The following is a 21,416-nucleotide window of genomic DNA, read 5'->3' on the forward strand; positions in this document are numbered from 1 at the left end:
GTGTCCATTTTTATTCAACATAATGAATGCCTAATTCATTATGTGTTAGGAGGAAAGGCCAAATACTCCAACAGTGATGTTGTACCCTACATGTGTACCAATATATCTAATCACAATAAGGACATTTGATCTACATAAAAAAAATCAGTCATTCTACACTATGTAAGTAACGATAAATGGTGTCCACTAAATGGTGTAACTAACGTAAGTATAAGGCTACATGGGTAGAAAAGTAAATAATAGCTGATTGGTTTTGAACAGCACATTACTTTCTGAGGAATATCTAGCAGTTTAAAATATTTACTGTGATATCCAGAGCACTAGGAGTACAAATGCCATGCATGTGATTTAACGTTAGTTACAGCTGGACACCAAAGTTGCATTAGTTACAATGTGCACTTTGTATAATACGATAGTTAATATCTACAAGCGACAACTTCCCATTGGAATATTGGTGTTAATTAGTTAAAATGGGTCCCTATGGTATTATGGAGAACAACAATTTAATATCAGTTTTGGGCTCAATAATAATATAAAGTTATGTAAATGAAGGCCTCTGTGGTGTCCACATGTAACTTACGTAACATTTTGATACAGAGAATGTCAAAAGAGGTCCATATAAGATTGTCACAGGAATATAATTATTAATGGATGAATTTCTCTCTGAGGTACTTACTGTGAGAAACTGTTGTCATTAAATTTTCAATTGATCTGCTATTAAAATGGTTTAACAATTAAATCTCTCATTTTATTTAACGTTAGTTACGGTGTCCACTTGTTAAATTTGCGACAAAATATTATATAAAAAAGAAATCGTCAAAATTTTACATTTTCAGCAATAAATAGCTTATATTGCAATAAAGAAACTATAATTATCTCCATTTCTGCCAATTATGGTCTGGTAACAAGCAGGAAGTGGACACCATGTAACTAACGTTAACTTTCTCTTTATCACCAACATAAAGCTGCTAATAAAGGAAAGATGCTTTAAAACTTATCTTCTCATTATTATTTTCTACTGAGGGAAGGCCGGTCAAGCATTACGAAAGGGAAACAAAATAAATACAACCAATTTTATTTTTGATCCCCATGTCCCTATTTTATTCTCCAGTATTGTGTCCTTACACAAATATGAAAAATTAAGAATAGTTTTTGAAAAAAGCCAGTTTTCTCCAGGAGCCACGATTTTAAAGGATGCTTTAGACTGTCAGTCCCTACCAATTCAGTAAGGTATTTCATGATAATTTTATCATTTCGTTTTTTGATGTTTGCAAATGTTGTATTTTTCCTTGAAGTTGACATTCAATTCTCAGTGCTCTTCCAGTTACACCAAAAAGTAAAGGTCATGGCTTTGTGTCCAGGAATAAAAAAATATTGCCTGAGGCAATGTTAACCTGATTACAAAAATGAGAACTCAGGTCGTGACCTTCTGGTAGCCCCGGAAGGAAAGGTCGAGCGACTTCACGATCTATCTGATTACCAAGTATGAACATGATTGATGATTTCATTCATGAGTAATAAGTGAAAGAACTTGTCACTTTTTCAACTAAAATCACTTGTAATTTGATATATGACGACATAATCATGAAATCAGAGTAATATGCACAACTTGAGATCAGGGTTGATTTTTTGTTCAATATTTTAAGTTTATACCATGTACCCTCCAGAAGAAAGCAGCTGAGATTTATGGTCCTGAAAAAAAAAATGACAAAAGAAAACGGTTTCAAAATGGTGATCGAGTTGAGAACGAGCCAGTATTTAAAGGAATATCGTTTTTATTCCAAATACGCTTGCAGATTCAGGGATGTCACTTTTCAGGCTATAGTCAGAACTCGGGCTTTGTCATGTTTTGGAGAAAACAAAATCAGGCATTCCATTTTTTCCACGTGTGTGTAGCACACACAGAAAGAATTGTGCATGCGAAGCTCCATGGCAATCACCATGCTAAATGTAGCTCCATACACAAATGTATAAATAAAATTGTATTAGTTCGAAGTAGACAAACAATATATATGTACACGTGATATTGCAATGCATGTGTTTATGGTGTATTGCAGTTGGCCGTCTTTCACGTGTCAAATTTTTCAGGCCCTAGTGCAAAAACCCACTGGCATCCTTGGCAGATTGCTTTAAACCATACATATAATCATTCTTAACACCAGTCAGAGTTGTTTGCGTATTCGCACAGCCTGAGATTCATGAAGGAATGCACACGCAACCTGTGTTGAGGGATATGACAAAATAGAGGTACATGTACGTTCCAATGTTTTCAAACAGCTGTGCGAATTCACAACACGCTGCACAGGACTGCCACAGGATTTTGCAGGATTCAGGCTTGAGGCTATATGCCATTTTACCACGAGGCCACTTGGAGGATTTTGCAGGATTGAGGCTACATCCTAGCAAAAAGGCCTAGGGAGTTAGGGTTAAAGGTTTTCCACAATAACATTTAAAAGCCACTTTGGTCTGCATATTATTTATGTTATGTCACATTTTTTTAAAATCAGACAAAATTTTACTTAAAATAAATAGTACTCCATAAACGTGTTAAAATTAGCACAACTTTCAGTTCATTTTTTAAAACCTTTGCAAAATGTGTTCCACTCTTCCACACCCACTGAAAACAATGAACAAGTCTTCTAAGATTGGATTGGTCAAGCTGTTGCAGCACACAATGCATAGTAATGATGTTGCATATGCACTGATGAATAAATTGCTGGGGGGTACTCGTTGCAGATTGATCAAGACGGATTGAAATTACATACATGCACATGTTCTGCGTATGTACATTGTATGCGTACTGTAGACACCGTGCACGCACTGTTAAAGATGTTAGTGATGCAATTCAGGGCTGATTGTTGTGGAAGCAGCTGTTGAGGATATCAAAATATAAAAAGTCTGACTTGAGCAAAGTCATGCAATAACTCCTGAGCATGGCCTGATAGTACTCAGCACTTTGGCACTGGGGCATAAACTAATGTACTATCAAACAAATCAAGTTGAATTAATGGTTTCCCCACTGACAATATGTGAATATACATGTACACCTGGGAAACAGTCAGCCAAATGTCATTTTACAATGTTTGCATCCAACCGTTCTTAAGCAAACCTTCAGAAAGACTTATTGCCCTACAAAGCCTACAGTTCCATATCATCATCATCATCCACTAAATCAAACAACTGAGTTGCATCTGTTGAACTCGAATCATTTTTCCAGTCGGTCTTGTCATGAGAAGTATCTGCTGTGTGTTTGTTGGCGGTATCATTGAGACCATGTACTTGACCGGCAGAAGGGTTGATGGTGTCATTTGACTGGCCATCAGATCTATCTTTGGAAATCAAGTCTTGAGAGGCTGATGGGTTGATGACATCAGAAATAAATGAGGATGGTGGTTTCCACAGGACAATCTGGTGGCAGATATTGGACCTGTCATGAAGAAAAAAACAAGTAAATGCTTGGACAGCACACAGTGAAACTGTAACGCGTGTATTTCTAGGGAGTCATGACTGTGGTAAAGTCACTGTGGTAGAGAACACAAGAGATGATTCAACATCATTGGTATTTCATTGTACATTGCCTCGCGATAGAGTCCAGAATATAAATATCTCAAAACCATGGTAAACATGTTTGCACTCTATAAAATAGCTGAAACTCATCAGATTGGTCCTATGTCCAGTAACTGAACACTCTACAAGCTTGATAAATTGGGTCCCAAATCGCGAGAAATATGGATGTATTGATATATATGTAAAATCTTCTTTTCCTTAACTTAATGCATTCACAGCATCTGTGCAGCATTATCTTTGATTATGTGTATTGTGTGCACTTTTAATTAAAAACCAAAAATTATCATACAAAAACATATGCTATAAGGCCACCAAATGATGGACAAATTTCAAACTCAATATGGGACCAAAGCTTCTCACATGTCCTGTGTGGATGTAGTGAACATGACAATTTTGATTTGGAGACTTAAAGCTACAGTCCATCATTTGCAGCTATCCAAAAAGTAACTGAGCGTCCGAGAACATGTCTTGGACGCTGAATTCAGGTCCAATTCAAAACATGATTCAGCAACTTTTGATTTGAAATCGAGATCTTAAAATGCTGTTTTTCTCGGAATAAACAGCTGAAGCTGAGCTGAAACTTCATCAGGTTAGTTGTTCAGCATACTTCTTTAGATTTTGAGCATGTTTGCTGCTTCAAACAAAATGCACGAATTACAAATGATGGACTATACCTTTAAATATCCTTCAAGTTTATTGTGGGAATTCCATGGTAACTTGTGTTACATTTTAAAGGGGGTCTTATTTGATATCAAAAGTCAAAGCACTTAACGTGGGCTTTTCTCTCAGAACTACAAACACTACAAAAAAAGATGCCAACAAATTACGTTGGTTTGGCAATAACTTTTTATCAATAACTGGCTATACAAAATACCAGGACATAGTAAAAATTTAAATAACCGGCATTTGAAAGATGACTCCTCTGTGCACTATTGGCAGAATCTCAAGTGCCCTCATGTCGTTAGGTACGCTATGTACATGTATGTACCGTAATTTTCGGAATATAAGCCGCGGCTTATACGTTGAATTTGCCCATGAAAATGTTTACTGCAGCTTATACACAGGGCGGCTTATACGCAGAGCCTTGAAGAATAAAAATGACATTTACATGTGTATTTAATGCACTAGTACAAGAAGAGATGTGTTGCTGACATAATTATCAATTAAGAAAGTCATTAACAAACCGAAAGCACGTCCCACAAAAAGATACCGAGCGGTAAAAAGTATGGTTAGTGAAAGCTGTCCCTTGGACATCGACAACCGGCCGTACGTGATGCTGCCTATGCTGCATGCATGCTGCATGGATTCCCCATGGACCACACCATTTGTGGTAATAAAGGGGTGCACTTTCCTGGGAACAATAATTACCAATATTTCCCCAGTTTAAAAAAAGGAAAAAGACAACTAATACTTTTTATGGAGTTTGAAACATATTTTTATTTGATAATCAGTTGTTAAACGTCACAATATAATTTTTTTTCTTGAAATGTATTCAAGAAACGATGTAAAACTCAAAGCAGGGGTGAAACCACCCCTACGAAATTAATGGATTCGTCCATAAAATCTCGGCATCGTGTTGACTGTTTTCGAAGAAAGTTACGATCCAAACTTGAAGTTTTGACGTTACTACTCGTTAGTAATCACAACAATTTGAAGTTTTGCTGTAAAAACGGACTTGTTTATCCTTTAGGACAAAACAACTCAGCGTCTGTTGCCACAAAGCAGGATTTGTAGCGCTCCACAACATGCGCTCCACACATGGTGGGTTGCATACTCTCTAAAGTGCTGGGGGAAAATAATGTCATTCGCCGGCACAGGCTCACTGACGATCCAGCCGGCAGCAATTCCCGTTTTTTATTTCTCATCATCAATTTCCATATTTGTTTGTAAGAGTAATCGACTGTAAATGATTTGACATAACATTTGTGGCCCTTTTATAGCTTTCGTAGTGCAAATGGAACTGGTTCAGAGCATTTTGATTAGAATTTGGAGGCCTTACGAAATTGAACCGCTGCGGTTGCGGGTGCGGCTTATACGCCGATGCGGCTTATACGCCGACTTCAAATCTTAATTTGCAGATTTTTGCGTGCTGCGGCTTATACGCCGCGCGGCATATATTCCGAAAATTAGGGTACATGTACTTTCCCTCGACAAAGCCAGCAATCTGGCACTCCCTGTGACCTATGGGTTCTATGCACCACAGATACCATGTGCTGCACTTTGCGACGGTTGAAAATGAACAGCATTTTTGTCCCAGCACCAATGGACTTGAAACATTGAACATCTCAGTTGACAAATATCTGCCAGTAGCCCCTTATCAGGCCATTTGTAACAAATGCAAATGATCATATTATTCTCTTGAGGGCGCTAGCCATTCCCTTAGATTTATTTCCAAAAGTACTTTTTGGCCCACTGGTCATTATACTTACAGGAGTGCAAGTGAACACATACGCAAGAGTGGGAAGGTGGGTGGTTCACTCTACGCGGAATTATTCACTATTACTAGTAGTAGAATCTCCCAACACTTCTGTGGGGGGGGGGGGGGGGGTGCTACTGCACTCATCTTGCCCGTAGAGCATTACTATATGCAGGGTAGCACCATTGCAGGCAGGTGGGTTTGAGCGTACAATATTATAGTGTCCGAAGAGAAAGGCGCGACGCAAGTAAGCGAGAGCAGTGCTGCAACTGATCCACCAAGTTCAGTTCGGTTTGGTTCATTTGCGATTCGATTTTTTTTCCCGAACTTCGGTTCGGTTCGGCTTCAGAAGTGCACACATAATGTACTTGTCCATTCCATGTATTGGGCTACAATGAAAAGCAGGCCAGGCCGTTAATTCCCCTGTTCGAACAAACACGTGTGTACCGCACACCTCTGACCAAATAGGCACTGCAATTTCCACATGCTATTCAACACAAGTTGAAGGATGAATCTTATTTTTGTTGTGTAAACAAAATTCCGTTATAATTTGACTTGATGACGTTGAGAAATGAACATCGTAAATTGCTACTTGCGTTACCTATCGCAGCCCTATCCGGCCCGGCAACTATGATAAAATTGGCGATCGTGTAGTGTAGGGCCCGGTTCCTAACTTAAGGGAACAAATCCACTTTAAAATTATTAGACAGACCAAACTAGTTGGTTCTCAATAAACAGGTATGTCATAGATAGAGAGCAGGGTTTTGAGGTTTTTTGAGGGAAATTTGGGGGTAAAATGACGATGACAGCGCGGCGACACAACTTAACAATAACACGTAATAAAAAACATTTTTGACTATAATTTGATCAAAACAAAACAGGGGCCCTACGTACGCTACACGATCGCCCTAACATTTTCCCACACGTGCTGACGGTTTTCCCGACGAGTTCCGTCCCGTCCGAGCATGCCCTGATGAGCACTAAAAATGCTTCGTGGCAATAATTGCTGATTAGTTTTGTTCTAAGAACAAACAGGATCTTTTACTGTGCCAAACTTATGAAATCATAATTATTTTTAGCAACAAGCCAACCGTAAAAAAATAATAACTTTTCGATTTGCGACTCCATGATGAATTTTCATTCTACAGAAGGATCCATTTCGTAAAGGGGTGTTTCACCCTCTTTTGGGAGATTACATCGATTTTTTTTATTCATTCTTTACGAAAAAAAAATATATTGCGAAAATTACGAACTTATTGTGAACATGGGAAAGGTTTCAGACTCCATAAAAAGTTGTTTTTTTCCCATTAAATTCTGATACGGTGAAAAAAAACTGAAAATGCTGGTAAATTTTCCAGAGGAAAGCACACCCTTCACCGCAATTGGTTTGGTCCAAGCGTACTACGTCATGCTGGAACATGGCGCAGGGCCGGATACTGACCACGCTGGATGAATGCAAAGAGCACGCTTTTCATTGAGAAAATCGCAAGGCGCGTACGTTGTATGTCTGGCTAGAACACAGCAAATAATGAAGATGAATGCGGTGACTTGTCAACACAGTAAATTCAATCATCCGTGCATTTTATTTTTGCCCTTTCATTGCAAGCATTAGCATTCCTAGCGCTATCAACAAATACTTGCCGAACTCTTCCTAACTGACATTTGGGTTCGGTTCGGTTCGGGTTCGGTTCGGAAGGCCAAGTTCGCCTATTTTTAGTTCGGTTCGGTGGTTCGGCTGCAGCACTAAGTGAAAGCCCTAAATCAACAGCTTTCTGCCATGTCCTTTGTAACCCAAGGTACCTATAAAAAAACTTCATGTCAAACCAAAAGATATTTATTCTGTTGATCCCTTTTGTGTAGTTTAGTCACTTTAGTTCAAGGGATCTTCTGTGAGAAAAATCCTCTCTATAAATGCTTTGACTTTATTGAATAACAGTATAGAGTTGACGGAAGACCACCGTTAAGTGTAACGTGAGTTAGCATGGAATTGCCCATGGTTATGATTGTGAACTTACATAGACTTGACAACAGAGTCTGGTAAGAATGCTTCTTGCTGTCTCAAAGCTGTCTTGAGCTCTGCACTAACATGAATCCGACAGTGGTCCTTGCTAGTATCATCTCCTGTAGTACCGATGTCACACTCACTTTCCACGTCTGATTCTGAATCAGACAACCTGCAGTGAAACAGAAGAGACTTCAAAGTATAGGTTTTGCCCTTCACCAACGTTTAAACACTGTATACTCAGTGTGTTACCTCCCAAATGAAAGTTGGAAAAAATCACTCGGGTGGGACTCGAACCAATGACCTCCTGCTTTCTAGTGCAGATGTCTTACCACTCGACCACCGAGCTAACGGGATCGGTTGGCTGGTTCGAATCTGATGTACATAGCAGCGGGTACCGCGTAAACTATTATAAGATGGAATTTTGCGTCGGGGTGATATAAATCAAAGTATAGGTTTTGCCCTTCACCGACGTTTAAACACTGTATACTCAGTGTGTTACCTCCAGAGTGAAAGTTGGAACAAAATCACTCGGGTGGGACTCGAACCAACGACCTCCTGCTTTCTAGTGCAGATGTCTTACCACTTGACCACCAAGCTAACAGATCAGTTGGCTGGTTCGAATCTGATTCTGGTCACCAAAAATTGTGACTCGAGTCGGACTCGAGTCGAGTCATTGACTCGAGTCATTACAACTCTGGTAGCAATCGCAAGTAAGGTTTGTGGTGATGACTTAAACCTGGGATTTCCCTAGCCCGAGTAACTTGGACTCTAATTATCACCTTTTTTTAAACCCAGGACATGGTCTTGCAATAGTAGGGTTCAAGCTGAATGGCAGCCATGGTCTGACACATAACTAACGACCAAACAAAACATCAGATTTAACCCTCAAAATGGCCTTGGTATTACTAGAGACGCCACCTAAGATACGAGTGGAATTGATGATTAAGATCGAGGAATTAAGGTTTACATACGATCTGCATGAAAAGTGAAATTTCCCGTTCAATTCCGTAGGCTCCCTAGCCCATGTTATTGTTGTTGTGATCATGGGAACACACAATGCATGGCGAACTCATGCATGTGTATAGGTATGAGTGTTCCTATTCCACCTCAGTATATATCTTGACTGCTGGCCTGGATAAAGCAGCGCCCGACTTCCCTAGACAGTGTCCTGCAGGGTGCAATGAACGTTCATGGTATGCATTGGAAATAGCTTTGCAACAGAATGGGCTTTCATTCATATTTAATCCCAGACAGACAAACCAGATCTTTGGAATGATTTATTTCAGCAGTTATGATCGTCCTCAACCAGTTCACGTCGGATGACGTGTATACTCGCAAAGGTTTTGCGGTATTAGAAACGAATGACAGATAAACACGCAACGTGTGAGGCTGGAAAGATCTGTCAGCGAAGAAAACAAGAAAAGATATGTACCCGAAAACATATTTTGGGGCAGACAGTCGATGTTAGCTCTCCGCGGTAAAAGAAGTTAAGACTCTAATTCCCGTGGATTAGCCTTGAAACTTGTTTGTCAATACAATACCCCTGGGAGCAAATAACAACCGTCCACCCTCAAGCCATGTTATGTTTGTATAATTGTGTGCCTTCTAATTCTACCTGCTTTCAATTTCTTCTAGTTGTCTCTTGGTGTGTATCTTAGCTTGCAGCCATCGCTCCTGTAAGGAAGCCATCTTGTTTTCATTTGTGATGCTTAGGTTGCTCATCCTAGCAGCCATTTTCTCTTCACTAAGAAATTGCTTACGTGATGGCAAGTAACAACTGTGTAAATGAGAGGGCAATGATACAGAGATTAGGCATTACCATTGGTCAAGGCATTCGTCATTATTCGTCCGTACGCTGCGGTTAACAATCGGCGGCATATCCTCGTTATGCAGTGCATTAAAAATACAACTTGAACAGCGACCTCGTGCGGCCACTATTTTATGCAAATCATTTGGATCCAGACTAACGCTTTGGTCCAATTATCCTCGAAAGCTTATGCTTTTCTTTATCTTGCACTATATTTTCAGCGCATGACCTCATTATGCGAATACAGATACCGGTAAGTGTAGGCGGGGCTAATATGTGGAGCGTCCAATCACACCTTGGTTAAACCCCAACGTCATCAAACTATTTGCAGCTATTTGCTTTTGCAGACGTGTCAGAAACCACTTTTTTTGTGCATTGGTGTTGTGTGTAATGTGAGACACACAACGTATATGTATTACATGTATAGGCTATAAGCATATAGCACCACCCCCAAAACCTCACATGGAGGATTGGACCAAGGCGTTCGTCTGGATCCAAATGATTTGCATAAAATAGTGGCCGCATGAGGTCACTGTTCACGCTTTAATGCACTGCATAACGATGATGTGCCGCCGATCGTTTACCCACGTACGGACGAATAATGACAAACGCCTTGACCAAGGCTAATTAGGCATTACATGTAGATTAATAACAAAGCCATCTTCTATTCAGCTTATAATGCATTTTTATATTACAATGAATGAAAGGAAATTGTCCGATATAAACCTTAAATCCAGGAATCCAATTTTCAATGACCCTTTTATATTATCTTTTGGGGCCTGGATGTGGATAATGGCCCGAGCCAAATATCTTTTGGTCAATAAGTAGAAAATAATCAAACATTTTAAAGTTCCAATGATTTTGTTCAACAATTTACTCCATGTTTTGTGAAACACCACTCTAGCTTTATTTATGGTATGTGCCTCTTGCGATTTGTACTAAAAATCTACTTCTGGTTTGATGATGTCATCAGTTGGAAATGGTGGTGGGGTTAGGGTTAGGTTGTTTTTTTTAATTTGGTTTGAATTCTAGTTTCCTGTTTGAATTCTGCTAACCGGTTATTTGAAACCGACATCAAATAAATAGTTCTTTTTGGTACACAAGTTGAAGACTACAATTGGAATGTTCCCCAATATGCCCATGTAGCGTGTGTATGTGTCTGCATACTGCTGCAGACCAAGCAAGATGCCCGACTTGGGCCAAGTCTAACATGTTCACTGTTTGACCCATTTCCAAAATGTTGGTTACGACTCTTCGATTTTTTGCCTCAGCTTTCAATACAATACATCCAGTGAGGTCCCATCAAAATAAGGTGTTTCCGTATTTACAAAGTTTTTTCCCAAGGAAACAAACCATTTCATTTATAGGGCTGTCCACTTTCGATTTAGTATTCAACTATTCAAAACTGCCCGGATTATTCAAATATTTGAAACTTGGCGGTCAACTTTAAACATGCCAGATGCAACTACATGCCACACCCATCAAAATGTTGCATGCAAAGCACGCCGGTGAAAACTTGAATGTGGCGATGAATGTTATGGGCCGCAGGAGTGTTTTGCGGTAAGTACATGTGTTTTGGCCAGGTAAAGTGAATCCAATACTAATGGAAGTTGACCTTATTCATCACCTGGGAAATACATTTTAGCCCTAACTCCCTAGGCTTTTTTGCTAGGATGTAGCCTCAATTCTGCAAAATCCTCCAATTGGCCTCCTGGAAAAATGTGATACGATCAAGCTAAATGAGTCGTTTGTCGGGAATTTCATTTGGAGATTCAGGCCAAAATAGGACCACTTCATCACATCACTTCATCAGATTTCTTGTGTTCCAACTTCCATCATTTTTTTAACTAAAGATGGTATCAGCATGCGGCTTTCACAGCAGTAATGCTGAGATTCTGCTCTTTTCAAATTTGTAAAACAAAAAAAATTGACCAGGGTCGACAAACGACTCATTTAGCTTGACCGCATCACAAATAGCATATAGCCTCAATCCTGCAAAATCCTGCGGCAGTGACTGTCAACAGGTTGAGGCCTGGCCAGTGACATCTTGGAGCAGTGTGTAGGATTTCAAGCATAAGGCCAAAAAAAAAAAAAAAAGTTCTGCTTCCAGTTTCCCTACCTACCCTATTCTGACAGCCCCTACCCTAATTTTTTTATAGGAAAAATGAGAAGAAAAAAAAACCACCCAAAACCATCACTTTATACCTTTTACCCTTGACTACACGCAGACGCCTCCATATGATCGTACACACACAAAAATTGGCAAAAAAAGAAGAGCTCCCTACCTACCTACCCTATTTTCGAATGCCATGTAATCGGAAGCAGAACTCTTTTTTTTGGGGGGGGGGCATAATCCAGGCATATACTTATCCGTGGCTGAGCAAAAACAACACAAGGTCCGGCCCAAGACCTTGACAAAATGCATCCTACGCAATCAGTAACACACTTTTACCATGTAACCTCAATCCTTCAAATTCCTCCACTTTGGCAAAGAGGGTTTTGAAGGATTCAGGGCGGTTAGGGTTAGGGCATCAATTTTATGCTGACATTTTAGGATCATGAAGGTTTCAATTGATAATTATAAGGATTGACATTGCAGGAATAAGCAAACATTTGAAACTCATTTTTGAAGAGAGGCAGAGCAGAAGCCACTATGTCAAACAGTTGACTTTCATGTCTTTTGCTCTCATAGTCTCTTGAAATCTGTTTACCTTTCTTCCTCAACAAACTGCTGGCTTCTCTTGCCATGCAACCGCTTTCTAGATTTTACGTTTCCTCCACTGTCGCCTTCACTGTCTCTTGATTTCCTTGTATTTGTATTATAAAAAAATTGAAAAACAAAATTAAAATGTTAGGTAAACTTTGAATCTGTTTGGGATAAATCTTCCAATGTCATTATACCAGTGATTCCCCTGAGAGGTTTATCAGTGCAATTCATGCATGATCTCTTTGGGCTTGAAAGTGGCTTTGAGGGACAGTTCATACTCATAGAGGTATGTTGTCTGAAACATTCATTAAAAAACAGTGCTGGCACATACAAAATGTGGCAGTCATTCAATCTGTACTTTAAGGCCAAATGAAAAAAAAAACAGAAGGGAGCTAGGAGGCTCTTTTCCCCCCTCAAAAATGGCCACCCGACTGGGCTATTTTTGAAGATGGCCGCCAGCTTTTTTTAAATAGCTACCACATGTACTCAGGTAATGACATACCAGCTTTATGTGGGCTAGATGCAACAGACAAAGAGACCAAAATGATGTCACTCTTTAAAATTTATCATTTTTTTTGTTAACAAAAAAGAGGAGGCAGCCTCCAAAAAGGAAGTGGGCACGACCGCTAAACATTTTTTTTTACTTGGCCTAAGGTGAGAATTATTAGTATGTCATTTGAAAACAGCTACTGTTTTTGTTGAGATTTCCAACCCCCCCCCTCCCAATGGCAGAATTTCATATTCATGCCACAGCTCTAATTTCTACTTACTGCTTACTACTTACGGTTTAATGGGTAATTTATTTAGGCATAACCTTTGTGACCCCATATCCTATATTTGTTCTCTTCTATCTGATGGAAATGATTCTATCCACTTAAGAATCTTCCCATTGTAGTCATATGCTTGGAGTTTGGATTTCAATCTCCGTGTGGTGCCAAGTCAAATGCCTTATGGTAGTCCAAAAAAATGATATCTACAACATCATCATCATCAAGGTATGTTGTGATGTCCTCCAAAGTTGGAGGTTTGTCAGACCCAATTTACCTTGCATTTCAATGAGATTTGGATGTCTGAATGTGAAAGTTTTATTAACCCTAACTCCTGGGGCTCTTTTACTAGAAAGTATCCTGAATCTGCCGAAATCCACCAATTTTTTCAAGCAAAAAATGCTGGTATCCTGAGTCCATCAGAATCCTCCAGTGTAGATACTGGAGGTATCCTGAATCCGCCAGAATCCACCAGCAAAAGTCTCGATGGATTCTGGCGGATTCAGGATACCATTGTGGCATAGAAAAATACAGCATGTTTTTCCATAGAGTCTTCAAAATCCATCACCTAAATTTCTGGTGGATTTTGACGGATTCAGGATACCATGCTCGCATGAAAATTGTGATGTGTGATGTTGCGTAGGATCCATCAAAATACACCAATGCATGGTTCAACTGCTGGTGGATATGATGTTGGTTGTTTTTCCTTTCAACTTGGGCTTTGGGTAACTATGTATACTATGATGTTAAATGCATTGTCTGGAAGGGCTATTTCAATGAGCCATTGTCCGACCCCAGCATTGCTTTGTCTGGATGGGTTATGTACATAATCCATTGTATATGCTGAGGCCTAATAAGCCGCAGTCACAAGCTCCCAACCACCTAGTACATACATTTTTGTACAGCATGTGACAGACCTGGCAGGGCTACAAGCAGTATTTACTTGACCGCAAACATAGCCAAAGAGTTATTCTGTTGAGATCCTGAATCCACCAAAGTTCCCCAACAGCTCAATATGGAGGTATCCTGAATCCATCAAAATCCTGCAGTTCCACTAGGCTTACAATCCTGAATCCATCAAAATCCCCCAGTTTGTGCAATATGGAGGTATCCTGAATCTGCCAAAATCCCCCAAAACAGGGGGGTGGGAGTTTGATGGATCGAGGTACGTAGGAATAATCTTCAAAAGAAATTGGCAAAGTTAAAAGTGTGAAAATACATTAACTTATTTACACATGCAATTTATATGTGTTACATGTCGGTATCGGACAATGTACATGTAGTAGTATACAAATAACGAATGTTTGTGAGTGCGATGGTAAGAATAATTTCATAAGGTGACAGATTGAATGTTCTATTCCACGAGGCGAAGCCGAGTGGAATAGAACATTCAATCTGTCACCGAATGAAATTATTCTTTCCATCGCACGAACGTAAAACATTCGTTATTTGTTTTATACAACACCAGAATAAATTCTCGTCATTTGATTGGTAAATTATAAACTACAATTTATTTTGATTTTAAAGATGTTGAACTACCCCTTCACGAAAATGTTTGAACCCAACGCTGTAGCGCTGGCTCTTTGGAACAATACGCGCTACGCTGAACGCGCACACCAGCATGCATTTTGCACGCAAATACCGCGTCATGGAACAAGCGCAAAGTGAAATGGTATAACGCATGGGTATAACGCATGGTCGCACCGTGCATTATACCGAATAATAATATGTCACGTGATCTACAATTCACCAATCAGATGACGGGGATTTATTCAGGTGTTGTATAAATTAAACTAACTTTTACAACCATTATTTTTTAAATGGACATGAATACCCTACTATACTGTGCCCATTTTATAATACACAAGAACAAAATTTCAACTCAATAGTTATGTATTTTAGGCCTTTTTTTTTAACCCTAAACTGCCCAAATCCTCAAAAATCCTCTTTGCAAAATGGAGCATTTTGCAGGATTGAGGCTACATGGCAAAAGTGTGTTGCTGATTTTGGAGGATGCACTGTGTCAGGGTCTTGGGCCGGATCTTGTGTTGTTTATGGTCAGCCGTGCATAAATGTAGGCCTACATTATACTTGAAATCCTCCATACTGTTCCAGGATGTCACTGGCTCTGCCTCAACAAACTGACAGTGACTGACGGAGAAATTTGCAAGATTGAGGCAGTGGTCATCCCTCCAAGGACCACATTAAAAAAATAACGGAGGATTCTGCAGGATTGAGGTTACATCCTGGCAAAAACCAAGTCCCCTGGCAAAAATGCCAGGGGACTTGGTTAGGGTGAATGAGCGGTCCCATATTTAATAATTTTACAAGAATTTCTTAAGGACTACACTATTTTTTTTAAATTTAATGTCAGTTTCAGAAACTCTAATTTATCATGTACTGTCATGTATCCTGCATTTCTAGCTTAAAACAAGTAATTTAAAACATGTTATGTATATGTATAGGGCTTAATCCGAGTTATTTAAAATAAAAATGGTTCAATCAAATGTTTACTCAATCATTGCTCATTAAATCAGTATTGTATTGTATTGGTAAAGTGATGTACATGTACATATTTGGAAACCTTACCTTCCTGAATTCATGTCATGTGATCTAGCATGATGTCTTGTGAGCAGACCTTGACTGGCACCTGGTAGCAACATACTGCATCCAGATGCTGTCAGCTCATCATGCTCAGCAGCATGTGGCTGCAGGGCTACATGGAAGTTACTCATTCTGTGTGAGCCACTATCAGTACATCTTGCCTTTACATCATGGCAAGTCTGCCCAATTTGACCTGAAGACATACACTTCTGGGAAAAAGACATCAATTTTTGAGAATGCGGATGCCCATTTACGGGTTGGTGAATGTTTGTAACCTCAAGTTGAAGTCTTGATTGGTCTTCACTGAAAATCAGTTTGTGAGAACATCCTCCAAGTGTGGGTTGGTTGTAGCTTTCACTTTGTACAGACTCTGGTTTAAATCCACTACAGATAGGCCGCATGTCTTTATTTTGTAAAGCTGAACCCTGTGCCAAATACACTACCAGAGTTCAAGGAATGAGGCACCTGTTCAAAGCTGTGTTGTACACGGGGTGACTGCTTCACACCAACTGGCAGATCCTGCCAAGGCACAGCAGTTTGTTGAGTAATGAATAAATCTCTAGCTTGCAGCGGCTGGCTTGGACCCTGGCAATTGTTCACAACGCTGTCATGATGGCTTTTCCCTGCGTTTGGCCTGGGTCTGTTGACTATGACACTGATGCATGTTTGTATTAATCTGTAATGATTAAGAAGAGGGGAAAAAAATGACAATCAGGCTTTTTCTAAAGTTTAAACACTTCGTTCACATTTGATGAGCAATTCATATTGCACTAGACTGCCAACTTGTGTCCACAATTTGGAAATATAGTTTACAGTCAAGTCAGACCCAGACAACCTTGGGTCCAGACCAACTCCAACCCACACTAACATGATGCATACCAAGTTTGCACTTCATCGTCTTGCGGGGTGACGTGGTCCAATGGTTACGGTGTTCGACTCATATGCAGGGTCATTCTTCAGTACGGTAAGTGTCTACTCTGGGCGTCTGGAAAATTTTGAAACTTTTTTTTTCAAATGTTGAATTTCTTTCATGGGATGTGATCATTATGTTGTACAGCAACTATAATTAGCGTACGGCGCAATCTTTAGGGGAGTTTTGACCATTTATCAACATTCACTTGTCAGCGTTGTAGCATAGGAAAAATGCAAGTGTCATATCCATCACACCTTTTGCGATGGCAATGACAATATTTGAATAAATGTGACGCCGAGTAAATTCTAATGAGAGCTTTTAAAGTATGAACATAATAAAATAAATGGTGGATTTTATTACCATAAGGCAAAATTAAAAAAAAACATGTTTAGTGGTCCTGCCTTTTTTTAAATAAAGGAAGCGGGAGGCCCCCTTTTTCTTCCCCTCCAAAATGGTTGCCCGACCGGGCTATTTTTCAAGATGGCCGCAAGTTTGTTTTTTTCTAAATGGCTGCCATTGGACTCAGGAAATGACATACCAGCTTTATATGGGCTGGGTGCAACAGATAAAGAGGCCAAAATGATGTCACTGTTGAAAATGTATTATTATTTTCGATTTAAAAAAAGAATGAAAAAAAAAGGAAGCGGGCGGGGACGCAGAACATGGGTTTTTTTTTATTTCGTCTAAAGAAAATTTCAAGAAATCATCTCCGTCACGGTGAAATGTGACTGAGCATGACTGTGACAGAGCTGACAAAATTACAAATCAAACTTTTTCGTGCCATCTACAGTTTGTTTGAAGCATGAATATCACATGTGTTTGGAAGTTTACACAATTCTGATCGTATTCATGAATATTTTTTTAGCATAATATAAATAAGGCAAAAAAACGTAAGCGTTCGGATGACGCAGAATAAAGGTATGCACCTGTAATTTAGCTCAAATCCTGCTTTTCATGGGTTTTCTTCACAATACCTGGAGAAAATTTGAACACAATGCACTGTCGTATCTCACGTTATACAAAGACCGAAGCAGTGTTTTTATTTGATTTTATCAACTATTGAGGGCGCTGCATAAGTTCGTGACAGTATCTGACATAAATCCTCGGGACAAACATATTCCAACATAAACGATAAAATTCAGGACTTAATTGGTGTATAATCTGATAATGAAACATTACAAAAAACAGGTCCGACGCCTCATAAGTCCAAAATTTCGGACTTGAAGCATTGGACTTATGACGCGCCAGACTTATGAGTCCAACGCCGCATAAGTCCAACGCCTCAGAGCTCCGACACCTCATACTGTAAGTTCGAAACAGCGTTTGTCCATTGTCGGATTTATGAGGCGTCGGACTTATGAGGCATCGGACTTATGAGGCATCGGACCTACGAGATGGAATTTATGGATCATAAGTCTGGCAATGCCTCATAAGTCCGAAAGTTTGGACTTATGTAGTCCGAGTAACTTGGACCCAACATATCACCTTTTTAACATTCGGACATGGTCCAGCATTAGTCGTGTTAGTAGGGTCCAAGCAACGGTGCTGCCATCGTGCGACACAATTCTGTCATTGACCCCAAAACCCAACATGTCATTGCCCAACACAACCTCAGATTTCATCCTCGAAACGGCCTCCCAATACTAGATACGCTACCTGAGGTACAAGTAGAGATCGATGATTAAGATCCAGGTTCTAAAGTTTACATACGATTTGGATGAAAAGTGAAATTTCTCGTTCAATTCCAAGAGCTCTCCTCGTGATCGTGAACATGTTAAATTTCTGAGTCGTTTGAACATCGCGATGTGGTCGTGCCCAGCGTTCATTCAATGCTCCGAAAATGGGAAACCGAGCGCGATGCATCGATTGTGATAATGAGTAGACTGGATCTCGTTTGTAAACACATGTGCATTTCGAACGATGATGGGGAGTCGGGAACTAGGGCAGCTTGAACTGGTTCCCTTCATGATCAAATCAGTTAGAAATATGAGCGGAACCAGTTCAAGCTAGTTCCCGACTCCACTCCACGACCACATCTTGTTGTTCAAACGAGTCAGAAATTTAACGTGTTCAAGATTGCAAGGAGAGCGCTCAGACATGTCAGAATTGAACGGGAAATTTTACTTTTCATCCAGATCGTAAGTAAACTTTAGTACATCAAATTAGTTTTGCCCTTCACCGATGTATAAACACTGTATACTCAGTGTGCTACCTCCGAGTGAAAGTTGGAAAAAATCTCTTGGGTCGTTTATACATTGGTGAAGGGCAAAACCTAATTTGATTTACATCACCCCGACGCAAATATTCCATCTTATGAAAACTTTAGTACCTCGATCTTAATCATCGATTTCTACTTGTACCTCTGGTGGCATATCTAGTAATTCAGAGGCCGTTTTGGGGGTGAAATCTGATGTTTTTGTTGGGCAATATTGTTTTTTTGGGGTTTTTGGGTCAACATCAGAATTGTGTCGCTGGATGGCACATTTGCTTGGACCCTACTATCGCCAGACCATGTCCGAATGTTAAAAGGCGACAAGTTGGGTCCAAGTTACTTGGACTAGGACTTATGAGGCGTCGGACCCATGAGGCGTCGCGTCGGACTCATGCTACTGGGCAATGGCAGTTTTCTTTATGTGTCAAATACTCCCCCTAGTAGTATTAGGTCAGGGAAACAGTCAATTCTGTAATGACAGCACAGATGAAAATCCCGTAAGGCATTACAGCTGTCGTAACGATGTTGGTCGATTGCATTGCACTAGGGCTATCGGTCAATTGATTAATCGACGCTATCGGTCAATCCCGCTGCCACCTTTCCTTTCTAATTCACGACTATGGTGGGGGATTTTCTTCAGGTAAGTAAAGTCCGAGATATCCTACAGAATCGACCGATTGGGTAAGGTTAATCGACCACTCACACAGATCAACCCATCACAACCAATAACGCTTGCCACTGGCATTTCTTGTTCTATATTGAGGCTAGCTTGACTAACTCCTGCTCATATGTCAAATTCCTGATATGAGCACTGGAGCTGGAGTTACTCAAGCTAAACTTAGGCCAGGAGAATGAAGGTTTTACATTTGCGTCCACCACCCGCACTCCATGGTCTGAGCACAGATCCTACACACAAGGATAAACAACTGTTCTGAGCTCCAGTACAAAATGCACTGAGTGGACTTGTCTTAATTGGTTAATTGAAATAACTCGACAACCAAAGAAGTCAGGAATTATGAAATTTGAGAATTAGAGAGAGAGAAAAATACACTGAACAGGGTTGCAAAGATTTAAAATGTAAAACAGCTTTTTCATTTTTTTCATAAAATGACCCCTACTGACCAGTAGGTGACCACTGGCCAAATTCTGTGAACAAATTTTGGAGGCTTGGTCCAAAGATACAACTGGCCAAGTTTTACATTAATTGGGTCAAGACTCTGGGAGAAGCATTTTGTAAATATTCATTAAATGACCACTACAGGCCATTGGATGACCATTGGCCGGATCTTATGAACATGGCTAGGTAGGGCATGTGTCAAGGTTTAATTTGACCAAATTTGTTTGAAATCGGCTGAATAGTTAAGGAGTTATGGCCATTTTTTCATTGGTCACGTGACCGTTTGCCCGAAGAAGAAAGAAAGAAAGAAAGAAAGAACTTTAGAAAGAAATTTGGATGATCACAGTACATGTATATCAGCGTGCTTCGCACGGCTGATATAAGAAAACTAATAGTATACACAACCTACGGCGTGCATTTCCTGCACTGACCAAGTGAAACCCAGACTTGGGCAAGTCTACTTGGCTGCAGCTAGCTGGCTGCGCTGATCTGAGCATCACCAAATTTGTACATTTACGATAACGAAACTAGAAATTGGACGACTAGGGCATTATTACATAGTTTCGGCGGATTTCTAATTTTGCTGCAACACTTACACTAATTAGTACTTACAGCAAGGGGGATAAAAAGGCAATTTGTAGAGTTCTTGTTACTCAGACCATGCCCGCACCTCCCCACGGCAGCTGCACACAAATGTCATTGTTTTGCAAAACTATCTGAAGCCAATGCGACATCTCGTGTGGAACAATGAAATTTTTGGCCGGATTAAGCAAACCCACATAATGCATAAGCTTGCGATCTATGATTAGTTAAGAAGGATAGTTTGACGTGTTTTGTTTATAAAAAAAAAAAAAAACATTGTTTACGTACTCATTTTTCATTGTTTGCCTAGCAATAAGTAGCATGCCTAGGCTAAGCCTAAAGCCTACATGAAGGCCTATGCCTATGGCATGTTTGCCCGGTTCCTTTACTTTACTTTACTTTATTCCACCTCATGGTACAATACAAAAAAATATAAATATAATTCTTCAAAATAAATTAGGTATGTTAAAACAAATAAGATAAGAAATAATGTACTAGTATTAATACCAAGAGATGCAGGGGACCCACAAAAAGCAAGCTTGTCGAGTGCGATGAATTTAACAGAATATTAAAGAAAATTATAATAATGATAGAAAGCCACATTTTTGTATAGGGCTCAAAAAAGACCATGGTGCTATGCGAGAAAAATAGAAACAAACAAATTATATATGGCTTAAAAAGCATTACTAGAAGCACAGAGTAACTTAAATAAATCAAAA

At 39.7% G+C, this 21,416-nt stretch overlaps 1 protein-coding gene across 2 annotated transcripts; it reads right to left on the reverse strand.

Annotated features, from left to right (window-relative positions):
* Positions 1–1,521: 1,521 nt before the first annotated feature.
* Positions 1,522–16,850, reverse strand: LOC119726967. Of its 2 annotated transcripts, XM_038198816.1 has the most exons (6): positions 16,753–16,849; positions 15,859–16,549; positions 12,507–12,602; positions 9,604–9,765; positions 7,999–8,157; positions 1,522–3,427 (listed from the first exon to the last, which is right to left on the reverse strand). In XM_038198816.1, the coding sequence occupies exons 2-6, from the start codon at positions 16,272–16,274 to the stop codon at positions 3,139–3,141; spliced, it is 1,122 nt and encodes a 373-aa protein (XP_038054744.1). In that variant the 5' UTR covers positions 16,275–16,549; positions 16,753–16,849; the 3' UTR covers positions 1,522–3,138. The 2 variants fall into 2 exon arrangements, with proteins under 2 accessions (XP_038054744.1, XP_038054745.1); XM_038198817.1 differs by lacking the exon at positions 12,507–12,602 and having other exon boundaries at positions 16,753–16,850.
* Between the last annotated feature and the right edge of the window lie 4,566 nt (positions 16,851–21,416).

The sequence above is a fragment of the Patiria miniata genome, unplaced genomic scaffold (genome assembly GCF_015706575.1).
Source record: "Patiria miniata isolate m_02_andy unplaced genomic scaffold, ASM1570657v1 HiC_scaffold_2, whole genome shotgun sequence".
Lineage (NCBI taxonomy): Eukaryota > Metazoa > Echinodermata > Asteroidea > Valvatida > Asterinidae > Patiria > Patiria miniata.